Consider the following 24,400-nt stretch of genomic DNA (forward strand, 5'->3'; position numbering starts at 1 on the left):
AATTGCTACATTCTAATGCTGCCAGTTCTTTTCCGTGTGTGTAGCCTGAGTCAGTCTGTTACAATACAAAGTGGACCTCCAGTTAGCGCTATCTATGCGAACCAGATCCTGCTCCAAATGGGCAGCATGCAAGTACGCTCATTTCTTGCCTAAGTGCACCTCATATACCCTGTCGCGCTCCCTTCATTTGTGCTCACGGACCACATCAGGATGTGATGTAATGCATCCCACCTACGTGCCAGCTCTCAGCCATTGTGGTTTATTTCCACTGTCTGTCCTAGATACACATTTCTGCCTTCTTTTAGAAGTCTATTTCTTTCTCTGCTCCCTTTCATGGCAGCAGGTCTGGTGTTGCATGCTCTCATACTCTTATCCGATAATGACCTCTGTACCGCTGATGTCAAATGCTGTTCAAAGTCTTCCAGAGTGCAAGTATTTGACAACTTTGCTCTAACTCGGCTTCATACAGTCATTCATCCTCCAGATCTTGCTTCATCCCTGCTCTCCTCTCTACCCTATTGATCTATGTCGGCATTTGTCTTTTAGCTGTTTCTTCAGACACTTCTATCATCTATTTTTCTCAGCTAGCCACACGGTCTGATCGAGAAGTAACCATGGCTGCTGTGGGGTAGCAGGAACTGTTGTCATCAGAGGAGACAAATGTTGTTGCCTACTTTCTAAGACTGGATTGGAAAAAGTTACTTGTGCCCATTCCTCAGGTGAGGGGCCTTAAACCATTATGGTAGTAAAATGTCCTGATTAACGTCATGATGGCAAAAGGAGCATGCCCAGCAGATAACATACACTCTCCAGGACCAAGCCAGCTCTCTGGTTAAACCTGTCACGCTGATAATTCCAGACTTTGCTTAACATGTACCTGGGGAGTTAAACAACCTGGAAGGATTTAGTAAGTGAAGCAGAGGGGCAGAGGCAAGCAGGGATCAGCTGGCTGGCAAGCAGTACAACAGGAGGTAATGTGAGGATCTGACTAAAGCTAGGCAAAGTAAACTTTTTAGGGTGATGCTGAAACTTAGGGTGACAACACTTTGGGCTTTCTTAAGGTACATTGACATGGAATAAACTAGTTGAAATGTTTATGGCTTCATACATGTATGTTATGTTGTTGTAATTTCAGCACATCATCAGATTAAAACACAGACTCACAAGGATCCTAAAGGGACACTTTGAATTCTGGGGTTGAGTTTAACTCTTGCCTCTGTCTTGGAAATGTCTGGAAAATACATCTTTAGTAAACAGGGTGGATCCTGGGTCAAGCTATGGTGGAAATCATAAGTGGAAACCACCATCAAGGCCTTATATTGTCCCCCAAAATCAACTTGCTGCTGCTTTGGAGTTCATTTAGAGTTCATTGCAAACACCTGGAGGGGGCACTGGGTGAGGAAAGATGAGAGTAGTATAAGATACAGATTCAAACCCCTTGGGGGACACTTGTTTACTGCATGTTGACATATTAATATTTTTCAAAGGAAGGACCTTGCCTGGATGTGGGTTTTAAGAGTTTTCCCATCCAATCTACATGTGCTTTGTTGATTTGAAGAAGGCCTGTAGCCATGTCCCTTGGGCTGTCTTTTGGGGGTAGCTATGGAAATAAGAGCTTCCAGAAGTAAACTTCCCCTATATTGAAAAGTATATAAGAATGTTGAAAACAAACTATCCAAAAACAACTGTACAACAACCAATGTTCATACTACAAACCAATAAGTATACATGTGAATTGAGTCTGAGCTGTGTGCAATTCTTGGCAGGAAGTCAAGCACATTTCTAGTGCTTATTGGAGTCGACAGGGATTGTACCTTTTTGTTGATTCTGTTATTTATTTCCATGTAAAGAATCACCAGATAGAACAAAGGAGTGAAGAGTGTTTTGGTAATAACTAGAGGTTTGCATTTCTGCTTTTTGCAGATGGTTTATTCTGCTGGTGTCTACACACACTGGGTGGCTTGCAGTTGAGTATAAAGTTGTTCCAATGAGAAATGGCACATAGTCCAAGTCTACGGTACCTTGCCAGGTGGATATCCCCCCATGGAGTTGCTTAGCAAGTTTCAGCCCCAAGTGAAAGAGTATTCATCCATCCAGTTATAGTTTCCCAGTGAGCGTAGCAGCCTGAAGAACTACTGCCTCTGCAGGCCTTTTTACATTGACTTCAAACTTGCAGACAATGTTGTTGGCCGCTTAGCCCAAAAAAGAAATAAAAACAGAATTGGGCAGGTTTTTGTCTCAGTGGTTATGTTGCAATCCTTGTTTCAATTTTGCACTTCCTGCAGTTATAATATTTTGACAGCATACTCTCCACTGTGTTTGTGATAAGTAGGAAGTAGGAGTTGGGGTCAGACCAGGACAAGAGCAATTCAAACACAAAAGGATGGTGAACATATAAATGGTCAGAGGAAGCCTGAAGTGTAGTTTTTGATTTGGATCTGATTTGAAACTGGGATCATTTAGGTTGTGTGAAAGTGCTGCACTCCTCTGGTTTGAATGCCTGGTGTGTGAGCTCAGCTGGAGGAAAAATGAAAGACCTGCAGGCAGAAGGATGTTACATGGAGCAAAGCATCACCATAATGATTATGACTCAGAAAACAGGTGCCTCACTGTGATCAGTTCTTGCTTTAATAGGGAGTAGCGATTTAGAATTCACAGAAGTCGAAGTTCCGACGTGCCCTGCTTCTTTTAGTTTGATTGCTGTTTTTTATTACCTTACAAAATCACTTGTGAAGTTCTGGAGCACTGTTTAACTTTATCAAAAATGCATGCTCTGTCTTCAGATATACCACTTTCTTGCTGTTAAAGACTGTTTTGTGGATTTTCTGGGATTACATGGAGTGAGTCGGTGTAGGAATACCATGTAGAACCAAAGCTAAGGATAAGGTCTTTGATTATTGGCTTAAAATGGCTTATAACAAGAGATTTAGAGAGGGAGAATTAGTGAAAACAAACACGTTAATGTGTCAAGAGTCTTGATTCCAGGCTTTTCCTACCCTTACACCAGTCATCTCTTCCTTATTGACACAATCACAGTACAGCAGACATTATTAAGCTTCAAAGCTGGCCCTTTTTTAGGGTTCCAAGGCACTAAGAATACTGAAGTTAATTAACTCTCCACCCGCTCATAAAACACAGTAATTTGCATCTCTGAATTGAAATGGCTTGGCAAGCAATTTATGTTTCGCTTCCTAAATTGGTGCACAAACTGATGTGACATTAAACGCCTTGGAACCCTTGTGCTGTTGCCACACAGCCTACAAAGATAATAAGAGGTAGTTATAGGTGCCATGGGCTTGTGGGTGTTTTGAAATGTTTGTGAATCAAATATTTTGATCCTCGATGTTTACTCAAAGGGGAGGTGCACTTCACCTCACCAAGCCGCCTTGGGCAACGCAAACACGAGGCTGGCCCACACACGAAAATATGACATTTTGACATTCATCACTTAATAAGCCAGAAGACACTTTACATTTATTAACTTTGATAGTCCACTTTTCTTCATTATAGACTTTCATGACCGGTCGATGCAGAGTATGATTAAGCAAAAAGCATCAGATCCTACTTAAGATTCTGTTCCCTCGCCGTCTCATCCTCCATCTGGTTGGATTTGGTTGAATGTGAGTTATTGCCTCGGGGAGATTGATGGGAACCAAACACCTTCATTGGCACTCGGAGACGTTCTTGCCTGGATGCTACACACTGATTGGTTTTGTGCGTGCGTGTGTGTGCACATGTGCTACACTTTACCTCATATTGATTCTGCTGCAGTCCCTTGGCCATAGCGTCTTTTCTCCGGACTTTAGGGCCAAGTGTATGCACTGGCCTTCATCCGTGTAAATAAGTAAGGACAACAGTCTTGCACACATACACACACAAACACAGCTGCTCTTATTGCACTGCTGCCTGGCAATTTACCAGACGCGGTGATTGACAGGCCTCGGCAGACTTCAGACACTTACTGCCTGCTTTCTGTCTAGCTCTGTCCCCACAGTCACAGACTGTTGAACATTGAATAACCTTCTCCTCTCTTCTCTTCTTCCCTCCTTCTACCACATCCCCTGTTCTTTTCCTGACATGTAGGTGGACGCAGGTTGGATTGGTTTCTGGTCAACTGTTGGTGGATGTGTGTTTGGAGTGGCAATGGCCAGGTAAGCTACTTTATATTTAGCTGTTTTTATTCTGTGACTGGACTTGCTTGTTTACCCGACTTATTACTTTTTGTCCATCACCTATGACTGACCCAGCATCGTGATTTAAAAGCCCCCACCCCCTTTCTCCACACCAACACTGAGGCGTAGGTTTCCAGTGGCACAAATAGCATTCATTGCATGCTTAAAAACTAACCATTCTGATATATTAATGGTGCATTCCTTTATAGGAAAAAAGGACGCCCCTCTCTCTCAGAGTCCAGACTACAAAATCTTATCTGGACTGCTCATGTGATGCAGATCCTCTCTACAGTATAATTGGCTTGTTGTTTAACATTTCCTATAAACACACTCCATCAACCTGGCTAACCTAAATGCAGCCTCCTCATCCATGTTATTATGTGGCTTTCTCATTGTCTGACTACTGCATATCGTTTAAAGTAACTTTAAAAGTGAACATAAATGCAGTGTCACAGTTTCCAGGTTCCAGACCTCTGAATCACCCCAGTGATCTCTTACTTTTTCAACGTTTAAGTGAAAACAAAACAACAATTTTGTCTGATAATCAGGCTAATACCGCCCAGCTCAGTGAAGACTCAATGGACCCGGTGAGGCATCAAATTAGAAAATAAGCACTTACTGTAACCTCTCATTTGCATTTGCAGACCTTCTTTGCAGCTGAATCTTTCATGTCTATATGATGCTCAGAATACCAGACAGGCAGATTGTACCCACCATGACCGTGATGTTAAGAAAAATCTGTGAGAAAAAACATTTAATTTTACTCTGCAACCATCCTAATATTTAACATTGACTTCAGAGGTTAGGAAAGTATTTTATAAAGGATCTTTGAGAAAGTATTTGCTCTAGCAAATACACAATATATATGTAAAAAGCAATTTAGATCAGAAATGACTGATCTGGTGGTCAGGAGCCACAAAAGGGGTGCAAATAAATCGGAGGCAGGAGATGATTCATGGATAAAAAATAAGAACAGGTATATTTGTGCTGCTGAGTTTGAACTTTTCTTTTCTTGTAAAATGCTCAATACTTTTACACCTTCACATGGGTAAAAATTCAAATGAAACACTTTTAGATTGAAAAATCACCCTTCAATTGAACTGCTCAAAGCTCACAGATTCATCCAACAAGTCAGTAGACATTGCTTTGTTTAAATCAGCTGCAGGCCAAAAAAGTTGGGAAACACTGGCTTTAAATGAGATGATGGCAAAGTAGAAGTACTGACTTGAACATGTTTTCAACTTTGAGATGCTGTTTGTCTAGTTAGCATAAAAAAACAGTTTTCAGTGTTCTGTTTGATAGCCTTTGCTGTGCATCTGATTCCTCAACAAGACCAGTAACTTGTGCCTTTGAATTTTCCTCACAGAGAAATAACTCTGGCCCCTCAGTATATATACATATTGCACTTCATTGTATCCCCCTGACACTCTGACACAAGGAAAGCTGTATTGTACATAACGTTATTAATAACTTAATAAATCTTGTATAAAGAAGTCGAGAGTTGAATTCAGGTGAAAGAGAGGGGGTCTCTCTCCTGCTCCTCTAATCTCATCTACTCTCCTCTAATATATGATCTGATCTGATACAGCAACACAGTGATAGAGCGAGGGGGGTGGATGCTAATGCAACAGCCACTTCACCTCCATTGATGGATAGGGAGCCGCGGTGCAAAGACAAAGTGTGGAGTCTGCAAAGCAAGGGATTCATTCTGGCTCCGGCGGATATATGTTTATCGCAGGCTTCGGCCCAATCAGCACTTCCAGGCAGGCCCACTGTTTTCTTAAAGCTGTAATCAGGGAAATGAGACCATAACTCCCACTGTTAATCAATGAAGCTGTTTGCGGCACGAGATGAAAGTGTATGTAAACAGAGCTGTTGAATTATTGGTGTTGATTACATAGACTCTGAGTCACTGGAGGGATTGATTAGTCTCGTTGGTGCAACAGTTGGTAGTTAAATGAAATTTAGCTTTAACAATTGGCCACATGTGATTTTCTCTACACGCACACTGCGGCTCAAAGGTTTGGAAGCACAGGCCAAAAAAAGCTTTTTGGCTTTTTGTTAAAAGTCCTCTTTACAAATATATGTTATTTTGTCTGAAGGGTTATAAAAAAGGTAATGTTTTGTGCTTGGAGAGCAAAATGTCTCAAGCTGACAGACAATTGAGAAAGAAAGATACCCCTGAGTGAGATTATTTATTGTCCACAGATATAGACAGTACACATATCTTCATGTATAAATTAATTAACAGAACAGTGATTATCTAACTTTACATTTCATTGTTTTGTCATTAGTATTTCAGAATTTCTGTTTTTCGTTACCATTAAATCCTCCTATTGCACATCTGCATCTGTGGAATAATGATAAGTCATAACCTGATTGAAGTGTCACCTGTTGTGATCCGTAACTGCTACTCTTGAGTCATTCACAACAGAGAGCGCCCGTTCTCATTAATTATCATCAGTCACCAGACTGATGGCTCTTTTTTCCTCACATCATCTTGTCTTTGATTGTTAATGTCCGATGGGAGATGAGTCCCTAGATGCAATCAGACAGAGGTCTTTTGATTAGAGAAATGTTGTGAACCTGCAGAAAAGGAGGAAATGAGGCAATATTTTTTCTTCCTCTCCCTACTGCCTTAAAACTAAATGCAGCCTTTCTCTGTTATTTCCCTCTTCTTCGTCAACTTGCTGCAATATGGCATCATTAGATACATTCCCAGGACAGCTTGTGGTAATGAACTGAGCAGAGAGCAGTCTTTGTCCCTTGTCTCACCCTCAAGCAGCCTTTAAGATGTTAATGTCAGCATGTGACTTATCACATGCCACTAGCAGCCCCTCTCCCTCCAGCCAGCACTGTACTGTGCCAATGCTGAGCACAGTTTGCCACAGGGGGCAGAAAATAGCCCCCTCTAAATGCTTTTTGTGCTGCAGGTGTTGCAGTTTCACATTAAGTGGTTTATACCCCTGCAAAGCTACATCTCTTTGGGGGATTAGTACTTGCTTTTTGCCAAAAAAAACCAACCTTGCAAACATTTCATTGCCTGTATTTTGCCAGGGCATATTTGAGTGGCAGGGTGCTTGATGCAGCAGGTTCAATTAGTGTTGGATGCTCCAAGGTGTGGCACAAGCATAGACACGAGTCGTGGAAGAATTTAACAAACAATCTGGAAGCTATTTAATTGTGTGGCTGTGACAGAAGCTGGTTGAATAACAGTTGCACGCTGTACACTTTTTTTTTTTCACGGATTAAGGATGGTGGAGAGAAAAACTAACCAGCGTCCCTCATTATCTTCCTGTTACAAGCCCTGGGAAAAGAGGAGGTGAGGGAGGCAGAAAAACAGAACCAGGTTATTCTCCTTCATGGGTCTGAGCCAAACAATACTCCAGGTTAATGAGATGAGATAGAGCAAACACAAATGAGAATCAGCCACTGCCTAATTTGTTTTGCATGCAAACGGGAACAATCTGTGATCGCATGCTGGTCATCTATTTGTTTATTTACTGCATGTCCCTCACCTAAAAACTTTGATAGGCCCGATTGATAATATCATATTAAAAATGATATTTCATCATTCCCCGCAGGCACTGGGGAGCAGAAAATTGAATCTGATTCTACATGACTTAAATGATGCTATCTTTATGGCCAATAAATCCTGTTAGAGCAGTGAAAAAGATAGACTTTTAGTTTTGTCATTACCTCATAAGATGACATGCTCCTCTTTACTCAGTGAGTAGTGTGACACAGCTGTGACTTACATCACTGCAGGCGAGCTAAACCTTTAGTTTGCAAGTGTTTTGTGGTTCAATATTCTGGATTGTTCTTATTGTCAACAAATCCTATAGAAACAACAAATCCAAGCCCCTTTGTTTCTAAAAGGACCTCAATCATGTATTCAGCTGAAATAGGTGATTTATTGGCACAGTAGTACAGTAGTAGTTGTGTGGTCACAGCTCGATGTTTTTTTTTTTTTAAGTCATGGCTCTGCCAGTCATCATCAAGGACTGGAACTACCAGTTTTATAATGAGTATATGCAATAGCAGTATGTGTGGAATTTACTCAAAATAAACTACATTTACTACCTTCATAGTAATTATGTAGCATTTCACCCAATGCAACAGTGTGGTGATGTGTTTTGTCATTTTTTTTTCTACAACAATGGAGTTATGTGGCACAGAGGAACAGTAAACTTTATATCAGGATTTAATTATACGCGGCCATTACTAGTTAGTAGCTTTCACTGTTTGGTTTGGTGCTCATAGAATTTGTTGACAATAAGAAAACCCCAGACTGCAGCTGGCTTCCCCCTTTAAAATCTTATGACTTATGAGGAAAGATGTTTGTGTTGCTATCGGTCAGATTTAAGCCAGTGGTTTTCTGTTGTAGTCGTTTCAGTCAAACTGTGTCATGCACCTGACTTATCTTGCCAATCAGCGACCAAGCTCTTTATCAAGTGGACTCAGGGACCATCAGAGTTAGTATAGGAAATAAGCTACTTATGGTGTTCCAGATTGGAATTGATACAGGAGAGTCGCCTGTGATCCTCTCCGCAAAGACATGAGGGCTTGGCTCGGTGCTTGCTAAGGATTTCATCCCTCTCTGGCAGCGGGAGTGGTTGAAGGGTTGAGCCAGTCAGAGGCAGATGGGTGATGCAGATTTGAGGGGTGTAGCTGTGGGCAGTGGAGCCACGCATCACTGTGCAGTGGTGAGCACTTAACCGTCTGACTCCACTGCCTCTCCCAGTGCGACTAGCTCATTTTTTGACAACTTTAGATCTGTTTTCTAGAAAAGGCCAACACAGTTCATCATATTATCGGATAAAGGTCTGGACAATATGATCAAAGTGATGATATCAGTATATATTATGTTATAGCATGTGTTCTGGTCATTTAATAAATATATAGTCTATATGAAATAACCACATTTAATACAACCCAGTTTTGTATACTGTACTGAGTATTTTCTCATTTAATTAAGAACTTTAGTGCAAAATTAACACAACATTTTCAAGAAATATATATAAATATAGAAAACTAAACATACATACCGTACATACATCAGCTTATATTTAGACATTTAGATAGGATGTGCTTTGTTATTAATTTAATGACTATATGATTCTATCGAAAGAAGATAATTTATCCTATTGAATTGTCGCCCAGCCAAAATCCCATATTACCTTGAGCCTGCTCTAAATTGTCATGGTTCATGCTAAGTGTTGAAAGTTTGAAAAATGATTTTAACTGTAATGTTTTTCAGGTTAGGAATAAGCAGCAGTTGCTACTTGCTTCAATGAACTACTTAAAAAATACTTAATTTTCAACATAATCTGGTGTTTCCTCTACACAGTCACTCATGTATCCAAAAAAATAAATATTTTAAATGAAACTATCCTGTTTCCTGGTGTGTCACGCAGATGCAGAGCTAGACTGATTGAAATGGACACCGAAATGAAAAGGAGGTGCATTTTTCATTCTGCTTCATGCCATCATCAGGGCATCCATCTGCTTTTTTTCCTTTTTTATGCGATTGTAGTTATTGTAAGCATTTAGTTGATAAAGGCTTTTAGATTCTGGTTCAGGTACCTTGAAAGTGCTTAAATTTGACTCTTTTGCTGTACAAACCCTGCATTTTCTCTAAGGTAGAATTCAGAATGTAGCTGATGTCCTATGAACGTGGAAGTAATGTGTTGAGGCTGTGAATGACAGCTGGTGAAATCCCACGAGACACTGATGTCATCTAAAAATGCCAGCACGGAACTTTCTGAGTGGAGATGTTCTCATTATCCGTCCAAAGGATGATTCCCTCCTCCCCTGGCCCTCAGCACGCTGACAGAACTTCACAACCTAGCTGAACTAATCAGCCATTTCAAACACTTCTTTTTATTCTTGCATTAAGTTCATTGTCAAGTTCAGCCCTCTTTTCTTAAGCATCTTGTCTGTGAGCAACAAAACAAAAGTAATTAGTGTCTTTCTTTGCTACAGGCTTCTGTAGCTTCATCTAATCTTTCACAAGCATGCATATGCATACCCAGAGGAGCGAAGAGGAGTTAATGAACTATGAGGCTTTAGAAAGAGCTACAAAGGGAAACCGCGACTCTCAAGAGAGAGGGTTTTGGAATGGCCTGGTGGCTTGTCTTCCACAGTATATTACAATGTGCATCTCAAGTCCGCCTGCTTAACTGGTGAAACAAATTGAATCAACTCTTGGAGTCTCTGCTTGTGTAATGACAAGTACAACTGACGCATCCAGAAACAAGTGGGAGAAGGAAATGATCCAGCCTTTCTCTGAAACAATACATGTCTCCAGTAATAGATTATGACACAAGTCACAGAGGAAGCAGACATTTAGAAATTGCACCGCTGCTCATTGTATTTATGAAGGATGCTTCTTGTTTCTGAAGCAGCTGTCTTCACTCACTTCAGTGACTTTGTCTGCCTTTTGTCTTGGTGTACTTCAGGATCAGTATCTTGAATATGTTGTGGTTTGCCTCAGTGTAATAAAAATTGATATTCCTCTTTTCTTCCACCCTCTCCCAGATTTGCAGACTCCATTCGAGGGATGCTGAAGCTGATCCTGGTGCTGATGCTGGCAGGAGCCTCACTTTCCTCGACGTGGTTCACACTAACATGTCTAAGCAGAGTCACTCACCTCCCCTCCACTGCAGGTGAGTCCACAGCAGCAGCACTGTCAAGGTGACATTGCATGCAGGCAGCGCAGAATGAATTCAGTAGGCAGAGCTGGGGTCTTTCTCAGGTTGATTAGACATATACAGGACAATCCACTATGGATTTGTGGAAGAACAGACCACTGGTGAGATTGCTATATATTGCAGCTTAGTCCAGTGTGTATTTGTTCAGTGAAACATTTTGTTGTGTTGCCTCTAATTCCAACCTGTTGAATATGAAATTGAAATGATTATGAGGTAAAATTGCTGAGTTTCAGCTTTAATTTGGAAGTGTTTACACCCACATCATATGTTGTAATCAGACAGCAACCTCCTGGTCTGAGCAGTGAAGCAAATGAGAAAGTTCTTTCAAAAAGTCCAACCGGACCGACACCGGCGGTTGCAAAACAACTCCAGTCCTTTCTATCTCAATACAAAACGAGACAACTTTTCACTTGATTCATTACCTCAGTAAAAATGCTTGTGACAATATTATCGTCTCAATCGCTAGTTTCAAGTCTTCTTCGATACAATATGATGTTATTGTGTAAATATAGGTCCTATTCAGAAGAAAATAGATGATAAAGCCAGGGATGATTTGGCTCGTTGCTACCTTGTGATTGACATGTCACTAACATGGCGATAGGCCTGCTGTCCTTGGTTTTCAGGCAGATCCACACATAAATCCACCCCTCCAAATATGTTCCGAAACATGTATCTTCTGGTTTCAAAAAACAAAGATTGCAACGGCCGTTACGCTGAACTCGATGCTTCAAACGGGCAGTCCACAAACCAATGAGTGACGGCACATGACTACGTCCAGTATTTATAACAATCTATGGTTTTAAATCTTTATACATACTTCTCCGAATTTTTAGCCATCAGGAATTAAACAGAAAATCAAATCAATTTAAATATACCCTGGGGGGTTAAGTTTAAATACAGTTTTATAGTTTTACATTCAGTGTTTGTCACCTAAACATATTGGGCCTCATGCAGCAACATTCTCTACAAGTTTTATAATAATAATAATAATTTTGTCTGTTTGTTTGGATCAGTTACCTGTTGCATTGTCCTCAAATTTGGGGACTAGATATAAAAGATGTCATATGGATATAAACATCCTAAAAGCTTAAAATTGCCACTTAAACCATGTAGTTACTGTCTGAATTCAAGTGTTGGAGTGCAGAGCCAAAATGATAAACATACTGCAATGTATGTTTGGTAAATATAGGTTAAAGAACCAATCCTTTATTAGACGTCAGCGATAAACCTTTTGGAAATTCGCTGCCTTTTCCAAAGCCAAACCAAAAAGCATACCAGCATGACGTTCAAAGCTGCCGATTCCAGCCATCATCATCCATCATCATTCTCCAGGCTCTGGCACTGCTCTCTTTCTGTCTCACGCCCTCTCATCCCAGACTCTGGCAGTCTGCGGCAGCCAAGCACTAACCTTGTTCATCCACCTGGCATATCATACAAGAGGGTGGAGTGATACTGCAGCAGAATCTGCCAAAACACCTCATTATCCCAGTGTGGGAGGGTCAGCAGCACACACAGATCAGTGTAATGAGCACTTTGACTGAATGCCTGACCAGTCTTTAAATAATCTATAAATAATTTGCATAGAAGTTGTCAATGGAGTCTGTTAGGCTTTGATTGGTGTTTGTGTGGTTCTGTCGAAAACACTATTTTCTGCTCCAAATGAACACATTTTCAGTCCTCAATTCCCACAATATAATTTCTAGGAGAAAAAACATCTTCTCTTCAGACACACAAGGTACATACCATGTTCCTCTGCTGTTACTATGTTCCCTTTATTCAAGGGATCTCCCTCTGCCCTCTGGGACTTGGTGGCAGATAACCTAATTCAATAACTTGACAGGGAAAGTGCAGTGGTTGAAGCGCCTTTAAGTGTTTGATATCAGTGCTTCATTAGGTTTGAATAAAGACGAGCAGGGAAGAAGGCTGCCATTGATGGCTGGATGAGTGACTCCTGGGCTCCCCATCACAGGCAGGCAGGCGAGGGCCCTCAGAGGCACTGTGATTAAAGGGACGTGCAGGCTAATGGGGTGCTCATTTGGACCAATCTGCTGTGATAAGGGAGATGGAGGGTACTGTGATGCTCCAGAGGTGATGGCTTAATCTCTCTGCACATCCACTCTAATACACATTCACACATTTCTCTTTAGGTCCCAGCCAAAGGACTGCAGCTGAGATGAGACCTGAGCTGGCCAAACATACTGAACGCTCTCTGATTGCTCTGCAGACATGAGCACTAACACATTATCACACACACAGTTGACAATTAAATGCTGCATGTTGTCCCAATAAGCCCATGCTACACAATGCTTCAGACTTCTGCACGGTTTATAGCGGAAAATAGATTGAGTCAGTCAGCATGTCACAATTTTAAATGACAAATTTAAAATCCAGATTTTTTATTTATTTATTTATTTGTTTGTTTTTTACAATTTGAACCAAGAAGTGCACCCAAATTAAACCAGCAGCAGCGAGCCTGCACAACAACATTCTCATTATGAGCGAATGAGACAAGCTGTTTACTGTGGGACATGTGCATATTTTGGCAAAATAGTAAGAAATGTGATTTTAATATACTCAAGAATCCATGAAATGAGTTCTATTTTAATACTGAATGTGTTAAACAGTAAACTAAAAACAGCAATATATTAAAAAACTAATTTAAAATGGAATTAAAATGCTGTCACAGTGCCATCTAAACCTTCCTGTGACACTTCATGCCAGACTGGGAGAAATGTCCCTCCTAATGCAGTGTAATATGTGGCTGCTTATCAAAACTCTGTGCTTTCTTGGTGGAAACCAAATTGACATGATGTTAAAAGGTTAACATCATAAGTCAATATATTTACATTGTATAGGTCTTAAACTTTAACTTGCTAGAGCACATTTAGACAGTATATTCAAGAACTGCATTTTGTCCCATTTTTATCAAGGTGATGTTGAAATCACTTTAGTTTTTTGCCAAATCAAAGTGAAATATTTTTTATTGACTATTTTTATTGAGTATTATCTGTGATAAATTTCATAGACATAATAATAGACTAGTACATTTTATAACTGGTGTTCTACAAGCACAGCAGTGTAAATCAGGACCAAACATTATGATCTGAAGGAATTATAGAATCACATTTCATATGCAAGTAAACGACTCATTAATACTGTGAACTATATCTGAACTTTTATAGAAGGTTTCTTTTTGGTCCAACAAGCGCAAATGTCCAGAACACTGCACATATATTTAGTAGAATAACATAATACAATAGTCTGCTCTGATTTTTTGCATCATCTGCTGAATCCATGTAGGTTCCAATGGCAAAAACAAACAAAAACAATATGATGCATAAAGTTGGTGCTGCTGCAGTTATAGTTGTACTGCTTTGTTTGGCCTACTAATGTAACACTAAACAAGCTTGAATATATAATGTATTCCTTCATCTGATAATCTGAAATGCTCATAGACAATGGAATGATGTGAAATGTGCTTTTTAGTCGATTTCAAGCCTAAACTCAGGCAACTGGTCAAGACCAAGTTAGGTCTGCAGCATAAGTACAATGAAAATCTAGCCAGGTCAAAAGAGAGCCACCTTCGAGACATGGAAAACTCATACCTCATACAGAATACCTCACCAACCCACCAATCCCTCTCTGTAGTACAGCTCTCTGGTGAAGACGATGGTTGGGAAGAAGATGAGACTTTGCAAACTCACCATTTCCCAGCCATACACCCACAGTATCTTGGTTTTGTGTTTGGCAAATTGCCTCTCTAAGGGATGGCATTTTAAAATGAAATGTTTCTGGATGAGGGGTTCTTTATAAATCCGTGCTGCTGAGAACTAATGGTAGAGTATACGACGCTGTGCAAGGTGGCATTAATCACCGCTGCCGTTCCATATACTCGACCATTTGCTCAGATGGGATTTGATTCCCTATTACGTCATAATTCACAGTTAAACTATAAATTATTGCATTCTACTTTTTGTTTTGTTCTTTCACAGCTATCCTGTACACTTCCTGCATCCTAGTGGGGATTTTCATTAACAGCAGCGTGCCAATATTCTTCGAGCTCTTCATTGAGACGGTGTACCCGGTCCCTGAAGGCATCACCTGTGGAGTGGTCACTTTCCTGGGGAACCTGGTCACCGGTCTGCTCCTCTTCTTCCTCACATTTTACTGTAAAGGTAAGACTGGAGTACTGCATGTATTTGAATGGGGAAACAATACTGTTGCTTCAGTACGCTTTCAAAATATAATTGCATTTGTTCGTGTTCTGTACCCACTAGTGCCACTTAGTGTCATGGGATTAGGGTAGCACCTCTTAGAAATTTCTTTTCTATTTCTTGTTTGAGAAAGCCTGAAGTCCCTGAAATTTTTGCTCCATTCAGCAGCATTCTGTCCCCCCTGCAGGTTTCTCACACCTCCCAAAAGCAACAGGCTCCATTGTTTCCAAAAATCCATTTCAAGTCCCTGCAGATGCTGCCGATAAAAGGCGGATGGAGAAAAAATTAGGTTATAATGCAATTGAAACAATCAGCACAAAGGAAGAAAAACAAAAAACAAAAATTTAGCCTTATATTTATTGGCTGCAAAGTTTGATATAATGATTTTTAGGCCCATAGCAGAGAGGACAGCATGTCATCTGCTTCTCCTCTGACTTTCCCAGCAGAAAAGAGAAATCACAACTAAACCAAGCTCAATCATCCATGTAGGTGGCTGCATGTGTATGTGCCTTTTTGTGTACTTGTGTGTACTCAGGACTATGTTTTGCTCCACTGTGATCTTTGCCCACCTGTCTTCGCTTTCATTAACCTTTCCTGTAAGTTTGGCTACATCACAGCACCAATCAGCTGGAATGACGGATCTATCTCTGGTACACATTGCTCTACCCTGTTTGTTTGAGTAAATAAGAGATATATTTTCAGACCCTCATAAATATTCATGAGCTCCATCCTCCTCTTCTGCCAAGTCTTTCTGATTGCTACGAGGCTACTGACAGCTGCTGCCTGACAACTGTATCTTGATCCTGCCTTCTGCTTCTCCTGCTAGTGCAGGTGGATGTTATTATTGTTTGACCCGAACAGCCGTGGGGCCCAGAGGCCCCAGGGGCCTGCTAACAAGCATGACAGCCAGAGTACAGAACCAGCTTGTCTTGTTGAAAACAGCAGGTCTCAAACATTTACATGACACATACCCCAAAATAGATAATAAAAGTTTATCAAAATTCTCATAACATCATTAACAGTTTGACCTATAAAATGTCAGAAAAGGTCAAATAGGGTCCATCAAATGCCCTTCAGGAAATGCTTTCTGGATCTGCCAGTGTAAAAAAATTTAGTTTATCAAAAAATTATCAGCAGAGTAGTCGTTTTAGGATATTGATCATTTGTTTTAGCTGAGGTGGCTGCTATTTAAAACCTGTCTCTGTGAGCAAAGAGTTCGGTTTCCTAGATGGTCTATTCTGAAATGTAGCTGCTGCTGTCACAGCTTTCTTTCCCCAATAGATTTTAAGAGAAGAGATACTCTGATTGTTTTCCTGCCAAGATGGCTCGTAAAGGAGACAATGTTACAGGCAACTGCTAAAACAGACATTTGGCACATAGTCGGTATCGACTCACAGCAAAAAAGAGTAATTCAAGAAAGTGATAATATCTTATTATAGGATTATAAAATCTGATTTTTTTCCCACAAATAAATCCTTTTTCTTACATAGTACAAAAAAGTGACAAAATAGACTGATCTGAATCGATATATACAGGGTTAACACAAGACACAGACACCACATTTTTGTTAATGGGAGTATTTTGAGTGTGTGTGTGTGTGTGTGTGTAAATGGATGAAAGTGTAATTTATATTCATATTAATATCCATATTTTAATAACTGATCAGAGGAATGTGGAGGCGAGGTATGTGCAAGAAGGAGGGGGAGGAATGGATCAATAATCACACCTAAATAATGATAATAATAATAATAAAGAGAAAGAAAAAATACATAATTACAGAAGTGTTAAAGTAAAAAAGTTAATTATGAGTGTAACTACTGTTTCCCTATCTTTAGTAATAATGAGATTGGTGTAGGGATGGCCAATAAATAACCCATTTGCATAAGAAGCTTTCCTCAGTTTGTACTCAAAGATAAAAGATGAGTCTAAAAGATGGATTATATTGTCAGACTAGCTGCTAGCTTTTCATTCGGACAACTAGATACGATTACCATAGCTGAGAATGAAACTGAGGAGAGGTGGAGGTGGGTGGACTTTATTTTAGTCTGAGTTCAGTTCAAGTTCTTTATTCTTATGTGTGCAACAGTAACAGAGAAGCACTTGTTGGCAATGAAAAGCTCAGGCCTCAGGCACCCTCAACAATGCTCGTTAAATTTCTATAAAAAGAAAATCATGCACATATAAGCAAAATCTGAATCTGATATAAGACAGTGCGAGTTAACTTATATATGGCTTAAATATAGACAAATAAAATATTAAAGTAATATAAATTTGAGTAGACAGTATTGCAAATGATTGAAATGATAAATATAGTTTTTGGCTGACAGTGGGGTGAGTCTCTGATTATCCTATTAGACTTCTTCCTACACTGTGGGGAGGAGTCCATGTTGACCCTCCTCAGCATGCAGAGGAATAGGGGGTTATGTCTGGGTGTAATGAATCCAGGTCGGATCCTCATTGATATGGACCCCGACTAACCCGAGGGTGCTGACTCCGTCCACTAGAGTCCTGTTGATGGGTTCGGGGCTTGTCCTTCTCTCTGTTGCTTCTTGTGGTCTACCTTATTTTTGCTGAGGTTGTCATGGAGGTTGTTTTCCTGGCTATTATGTCAAGACCCTGACCTCCTCTCTGTGTGGCGTCTTGAAACTGTAGGTGATCAGGCCCGATGGTGGTCATGTCCTCAGACAGTAAAAAAAAAAGGACAGTAAGGACAGAGGAATAAGTCAAACTGTGATCCAGATGACAAGCAATGTATTTTTAAATATCTTTCAGTGTGGTTATAAATCATATATTTGACAGAAATATATACCAGGTGTGTAAAGACAGAGCTTTGGGTAGATGGAGCAGTTGCGAGTGAACACACACTCACACAATCAAAAGAGTAGGACTCATAAAGAAAACATTATGTATCCTCTGCTCTCCTTCTCTCTCCTTTGCTGAGTGATGGACTGCTTGCTGGGAAGGCATGAGCGTGCACTTTGTGCTCCTCTGTGGGTGCGTATGCTTGTGCTTGTTTTTGAGTCCCTACTCTTGTGTGTGTGAATGTGTGGGCGAGCCAAAGGGCGTGTGATGTGCTGAGATGGATCCTGACAAGTTCCCTGCGACAGCCGGAGAGAAGATCAAGCTGAGATGATGGAGGCTTTTGCTGCTCTTTTCTCCACTTCCCACCCCGAAGTCATCTAATAGAGCATGATGCATCGTAGCTTTCTTGTCAGAAAGTTCACACAGCTGCAGGCGTGCAGGCACTGTAATGGGAGCTTGCAGATAACTACCTGAGTGGTGGATTGTAACCCACTGTCTACCTGCACAGAGTATCTGTTATTGAAGTCTATTGTTCCTGGCATATCAGGAGGTTACCAACCAACTATTTGCGGGTTAGAGCGGGGTGATAAAGCTGTGTAATATAGATATAATGTTCCATTATTTTATTGGTTGCTATACAGTTAATAACACGATATATTTAGGCGCATTCTATATTTTTTCCTGTTTTCAGAATATCCCATGTGTGTCTGTCTCGTAGGGCTCAGAATTCAGCTGGAGGGATGTTAAGGGAAATAGTTTAATTTAGTTTTAACTTTCACTGTAAAACAGACAGTATCTGAGGGATCACTCTTAGATAACTGTTTGAAAATTATGGTCCAGATACCATGTAATGTATTTTTCAATCCTCTAAAGCAGCCGTATGTCAGCACAGTGATAAATCGGGCAGCTGCAGGTGAACACACACAATGCTTTGGGTTCCTCTGTGTTGTCTGTGGATCTCAGTTTCAATCACACATTACACTTGATTCTTGAAACGCCTTGAAATGAATTAATGCAATTCTACTGAAGCTGAAAAAACAGGTCATAAATATATAGTTTCATTTCTATAAAAGGCTCAGCAATTTCCTAGAACAGCTGGGCACTTGAGTTTTTAACCAGCATTACTCAAACAGAATAAATAGAGCATTTGTCAGGGACTATTTTCAGATGTAGATTAATACACTTTTGCTGCTTCAGGAAGTATTTCGAAAAAAAAGGACTGAGCGTTGGGGATTGAGTCAAAATAAACTACAGTGTGTTTAGAGGAAACACGTCATCCAGTTCAACAGTGTGGTTACCTGATGTGTTCAATTAATTGTTCCGTAGTCTTATGGGATGCTGATAATAAGAAAAATATTATAGTTTTTCATTATGAGTCTGCGATCAATGATAGAACTGTCTCGGCCTAACTGACTCTTCTACTTGATTGGTCGTCAGGTTCACATTGCGTTCCTTTAAGTACTAATAGATAGAAGGTCGAGTGGTTTGTGTTCTAATCACAGAGTTGGCGGATCGATTACTGGCTCCTTCTGTCCACATGTCAAGTGTCCTCAGGCAAGACTGAACTCAAGCTGACCTTCCAGCGCCGCATGGAAGCTCGGTCACCATCGGTTTTTGAGAATGGGAGGAAAACAAAGAAATCGCTTTGTCCGTTAGGCTAGTGAATTGTTATATAAGTGCAGTTCATTTACAAATCAGCCAGTTTTAGCTCACCATGGATACACCGTATCAACTTACAGTTGCAAAGAGGAAGCCTACTTCTAGTAATGCAGTACACAGTGCTATTTGCTTTTTAAAACTTTCTACAATAAGTCACATATCCTTTTTTCTAAACCAGTTTTTCCCATATTCACAGATTTGTCATGCCCCATATCTATGTCTAGATGGATCTGTCACTAGCCAGTCATGTAATGGCCTTCCTTAGTAATAGTATCTTCCTTCACCACCATTTTAGAAATATCCTCCAGGTATAAAATGAATCACTTCTTGGAGATTATATTTCCTACTACCTCATTCACTCCATCCCAGAATGGCTCCATTATTGGTGCAACTCCAGAAGATTTGTCTATGATTAGAATGTGTATGGCCACATTGCTTCCAGGATGTTTGTTGTTTTCTTTCTGTGTTAGGTTCTTGTGAAAAGAAGAAAAACAAATATCACATTTTTTGCCCAAACTCCTCTATATAGATAGTGTGGGATTGACTATTGGTGCTTCAACAAAATATTTACACAATGCGATTTTTAAGAAATAATCATCAGTAATGTGGATTTAATGACTGTGTGGGTGAAGGCAAATATTAGAGTTGGAACAGGCTGCCAAGTGGAGAAAATTACATCTCTTTACAACCTGTAGAACCAGGAACAGACCATGTTAAGAGCAAAGACAATATCTAGTCTCATATGATATCAATATATTGCCCAGCCCTATTGGGTGTAATAGAATTATTTTTTAATCTGTAAACTCTCCTGCTTAGTGCATATGTTTGCTATTTTTTAATAACTTGATTCACCATAAACTTTTTTTATGTTTGGAAAAAAGGACTGTGGTGGCTGATGTTTATTTAACCCTGAAAGATTAATATAAGCATGAGCTTCAAACATCCAGTTTCACTTCTGGTGATATATGTTTGTATCACCCAGTGGTAATCGGGGCCATTGTGATTTAATTAAAAAACAAGATTGGAGAGGTCTTAACTTGGCCATATGCCCTTAATGTGATACATTACTAAAAAAATATGGCAGTAATATTACACTGAAGTCTTTCAATCTTTTAAAGAAGATTTTTTAAAATGTGAATCACAGTTGGCAGGGCATAAAACCAATGATCTGTTGATCTTTATGAGTCAAGACTCTATAATGTAACAATGGCACAGCCTCCAGTGCTGGAAAAATAATTTATTTAATCAAAAATTGAATCAAATCGTGACCTGAGAATGAAAAGTTTAATCGAAATGTGGACTGTAACTATATCTATGATCATTTTCTCAGCTGAAATTGCAGACAATCATCTATATAAAGATAGTGTATGTGTCACTCATGGTATGAAATGGCACATGAAGTTATAGCCACATTTACTCTGCGTCTCTGTGAAAATCGACCTGAATGCTAAAACAGCGGGAAAAGTCCATGTTTAGAGATCTGCTGTGTTCCGTTCTCCTCCTGAAGAGATCACTCCTGTGAAGATAAATTTGATTATTATGTAAATTCCCCTTGGAAGTATTCTAGTGGGCCGTCTCATTACTCTAATTTCCTCTCTGTAGTCTCATAATGGATGTAGCAAATAATATGCAGACTTCAAAACTGATGAATTCTGCATGAGCCTGGTCTTTTCGAAACCCTTCCACCTCCTGATATTGAAAATTGGCAGCCCTGGCCTTTAAAGATTTCCATCTATTTCCAGTTTACAGTTCATTTTAGGGTTTTCCTTTTGGCTGCGCACTGCCTCGTTATGCATTCTGAATTATGGCTCCTTCCCCCGCGAGCCGAGAGGCATTTATGAATTTACCTCCTTGTCCGTTTTAATATCCATGGGAGGACGGCCTTGGTTCAGTGAGCCCTACATGGCCTCTTGACTTTGTTGTCCTGTTTTAGAAATCCCCAAGTCTCTGAACCATGTGACTCAGAAACATGAATGGAGCCTCCGGGCAATATATCCGCGCTTGTTGCTCTTTTTCGATTTCATCTGCTGTGTGTTTGTGTCATTTAGCGCTCCACATCGGGTGGAATACAAAGCAGCAGAGAGGTATTGTGGAGCAAAAGAGCCTCAAAGGTTTTGTAGAGGAAAAAGAGGAGGAGGAGGAAGATGAAGAGGGAGGGGAGGGGGTGGCGTTGAGTTTCCGTTCAGCTGTGAGTTGTTAGAGTCTCCTGCATGGAGGGGGATCATTCAGCACAGAGAAATAATTGCTGCAGTTCTTTTGTCCCAAGATTTTTTTCCTCTTTCTGCTAAACTTTGCATTCTCACCAGAAGTGACAATGTCTTTGCAGACTAACTTTTTCAACCCTTCGTAAAGACTGTGGAGGTGTTAAAAAAACAACAAACATCCTTTCATTGTAGAGCTAAGTCACTCCTGAGAGAAAAAAAAGCCTGTATCAATGTAACTTCTCACTCATGATTAAAAACTCTCTCACATCAGAAAAACATCAGAGTAAATGAACAGTGGCACTTTCACTCGGGTACAAACTAAACAAATATTTTGGCAGTCATTGTTAATGATATGGGGTCTATTGGTGTGCTCGCCAAGCTGTCGGTCATTATAAATATTTCTGCATGCATCGTAATAACGAAGTGACCACTCTGTGATGGATGATCTTGTTCTTTACACAAAGCTCATCCATGTATCTTAAGTGTGACCCCACTCCTCTCCAGCAAAGACTGCCATAAAGAACAACGGAGCCGCATTCATTATAACGCTGCATTGACCTCAATTAAGACTGATTAAGGCCATAAGACACCCGTTGCCCCACGTCTCTGTCTTCCTCCGAAGCACCAATGTGCTGACGGTGGCAGCTATGGTAATAGGCTGTTAATATGATGAACTCCTACGTTCACACTGACGTCCTCTGAATATGATCATGCAGTCACAGTGAACCTGGTGTAGTTAATGGCATCGATGGATCAATTGCATTGTCGTTTGTGGCTAATGCCCGGTTGTTATGGTTCCAGTTAAAACTTACCACAGTTTGGCCCAATCCAGTTTCTTATATTTATCCTTTCCCTCTTTTTTGAACTCCACCTGTTCTCAACTTGTAACTCTGTTCCAAGGGGTAATGGTTGAAATAATTCCCTATGAAATGAGACAACCCTTTAAGATCCTGATACAGTAGATGTCAGAAGATGACAATGGCGTTTGCGTGACCAGACCTGTTGCTGCACTCCAGTGGTTCTCATCCCCCAAAACATTAAAGCAAATGTTTGAATAGGTACTAAAAGACAAAATATGATGAAGATTATACTTACATTTTGTGGTTGTTACCAATGATTTGGAAGGATTTCCCATGACACTTGCTTTTGAGTGGTCTACATAGCCCCACCACTTTGCCCTTCCTCTCTAGCCCAACGAGAGCTGAGACACCCTACCCTGATACGTGACCATGCAGAATGGGCGGGTGGAGTTAGGGGTTGTATTGGGATTGGCCCTAGGCTGAATCGCTCGACTTTCACCATCATCATTGCATACTCCTACTGTACCTTTATCACTTTATCTTTCTATTTTTCTATAATATTTTAATACAGCCTATATATGTTAACTGTATATCTGCTAACACCATTCTATCATACAGAATAAACTGCAGAAGTTTGGAAGTATTAGTTACATATTTATAGTTAAAGTGTTACATTTCATACTACTCTTTTCACTGCAATATATGAAGTGTCCTTGGTGGTGCTTGCCATGGCCCCATTGTCAGGACCACTATGCCAAAAATTAGGTAAGATGGTGACAAAGGAAAAAAATAGTCTACCTTTCTCTTTATCAATTTAATTTTCAACCATTTTGTTCATTTTGTTAATTAGTTAAGTGCTTCAACTATCAGTGTAACGGCCTAATCATCAGTTTAAGTAAATTAAAAACAGGACATGACGGATAAGAATAAATTATCAAAAGTATAAAAAAAAGTGTAGGAAAATTATGTGAAAGGATTTAAACATTTACAAGATTTTATTAGTCCAAGCATAGTTGTCCAGTCACCTTCAATGCTCAGAGTTGAGAACTGGAATCTATTTCAAAGTTTCAGAGAAAGAAAAAGAAAGCAACACAACTGGAACCAGATATATCTGTCCTTTAACTAGTGATCATTAAAATCTAATAGTCAACATTAAAGCAAGAGGAGCCTCCAGAAATCAGAGTAAAGTGACTTCTCTCCTTCCTTTTATCTCCTCTGCTCTAATCTTCTCGCTTCACCTCCTCTCCTCCTCCTCCTCCATTCCTCTCCTGTCTGCTCACTGTTCAGACAAACTTTGACTGTTCCCTCCAAACTTTGCATCAGTCGTGTCCTTAGAGATCAGAGGGGAGCAATTGAGCTGCTTGTCCATTTTTATAACATCACCTGATTGAATTACTACAATTACCAAGCTCCCCATTAGCATTCATTTAAGGCTGCGGGGCCCAAACACAGACACACGCAGACTGTGTGTCTCCTGCTTTGTCGGGGCGCGCACGTGAGAAGTCGAGACTGAGTTAGATGGAGAAGACGGCCGGTCAGATAAACACAACTCCATTAACCCCGCCTCCACACTGGGTCTCCTGCTGTCCAGCTCACACACTCCTGATTAATGAGGCTGCTTCAGGATTCTCAACACCTTGCTGCAACACCCGATCCCTCACCTCCCTCTCCTCTCAAGCCTATTCTCCACCTCGCTTTTACCTAAAATTATCCTTTGCTTTCATTGTCATGCCTCGTGTCTTTAACTCTTTGTATTGGTGCAACCAGTGGAGGATCAGGCTCACAAAGGTTTTTTCCAGAACTCATAATTCACCCCAAAAAGGCAGCGGTGTGCAC

The 24,400-nt window shown here is 40.3% G+C and overlaps 1 protein-coding gene across 1 annotated transcript in view; it reads left to right on the forward strand.

The window, feature by feature from the left end:
* Positions 1-24,400, forward strand: part of slc49a4 (solute carrier family 49 member 4) — a 56,787-nt gene that overhangs the window by 27,611 nt on the left and 4,776 nt on the right. The window contains exons 6-8 of the mRNA XM_059342413.1: positions 4,084-4,151; positions 10,713-10,840; positions 14,878-15,060. Coding sequence (XP_059198396.1) covers positions 4,084-4,151; positions 10,713-10,840; positions 14,878-15,060 — 379 coding nt within the window. The remainder of the gene's footprint in view (positions 1-4,083; positions 4,152-10,712; positions 10,841-14,877; positions 15,061-24,400) is intronic.

This window comes from Centropristis striata, chromosome 10 (assembly GCF_030273125.1).
Source record: "Centropristis striata isolate RG_2023a ecotype Rhode Island chromosome 10, C.striata_1.0, whole genome shotgun sequence".
NCBI lineage: Eukaryota > Metazoa > Chordata > Actinopteri > Perciformes > Serranidae > Centropristis > Centropristis striata.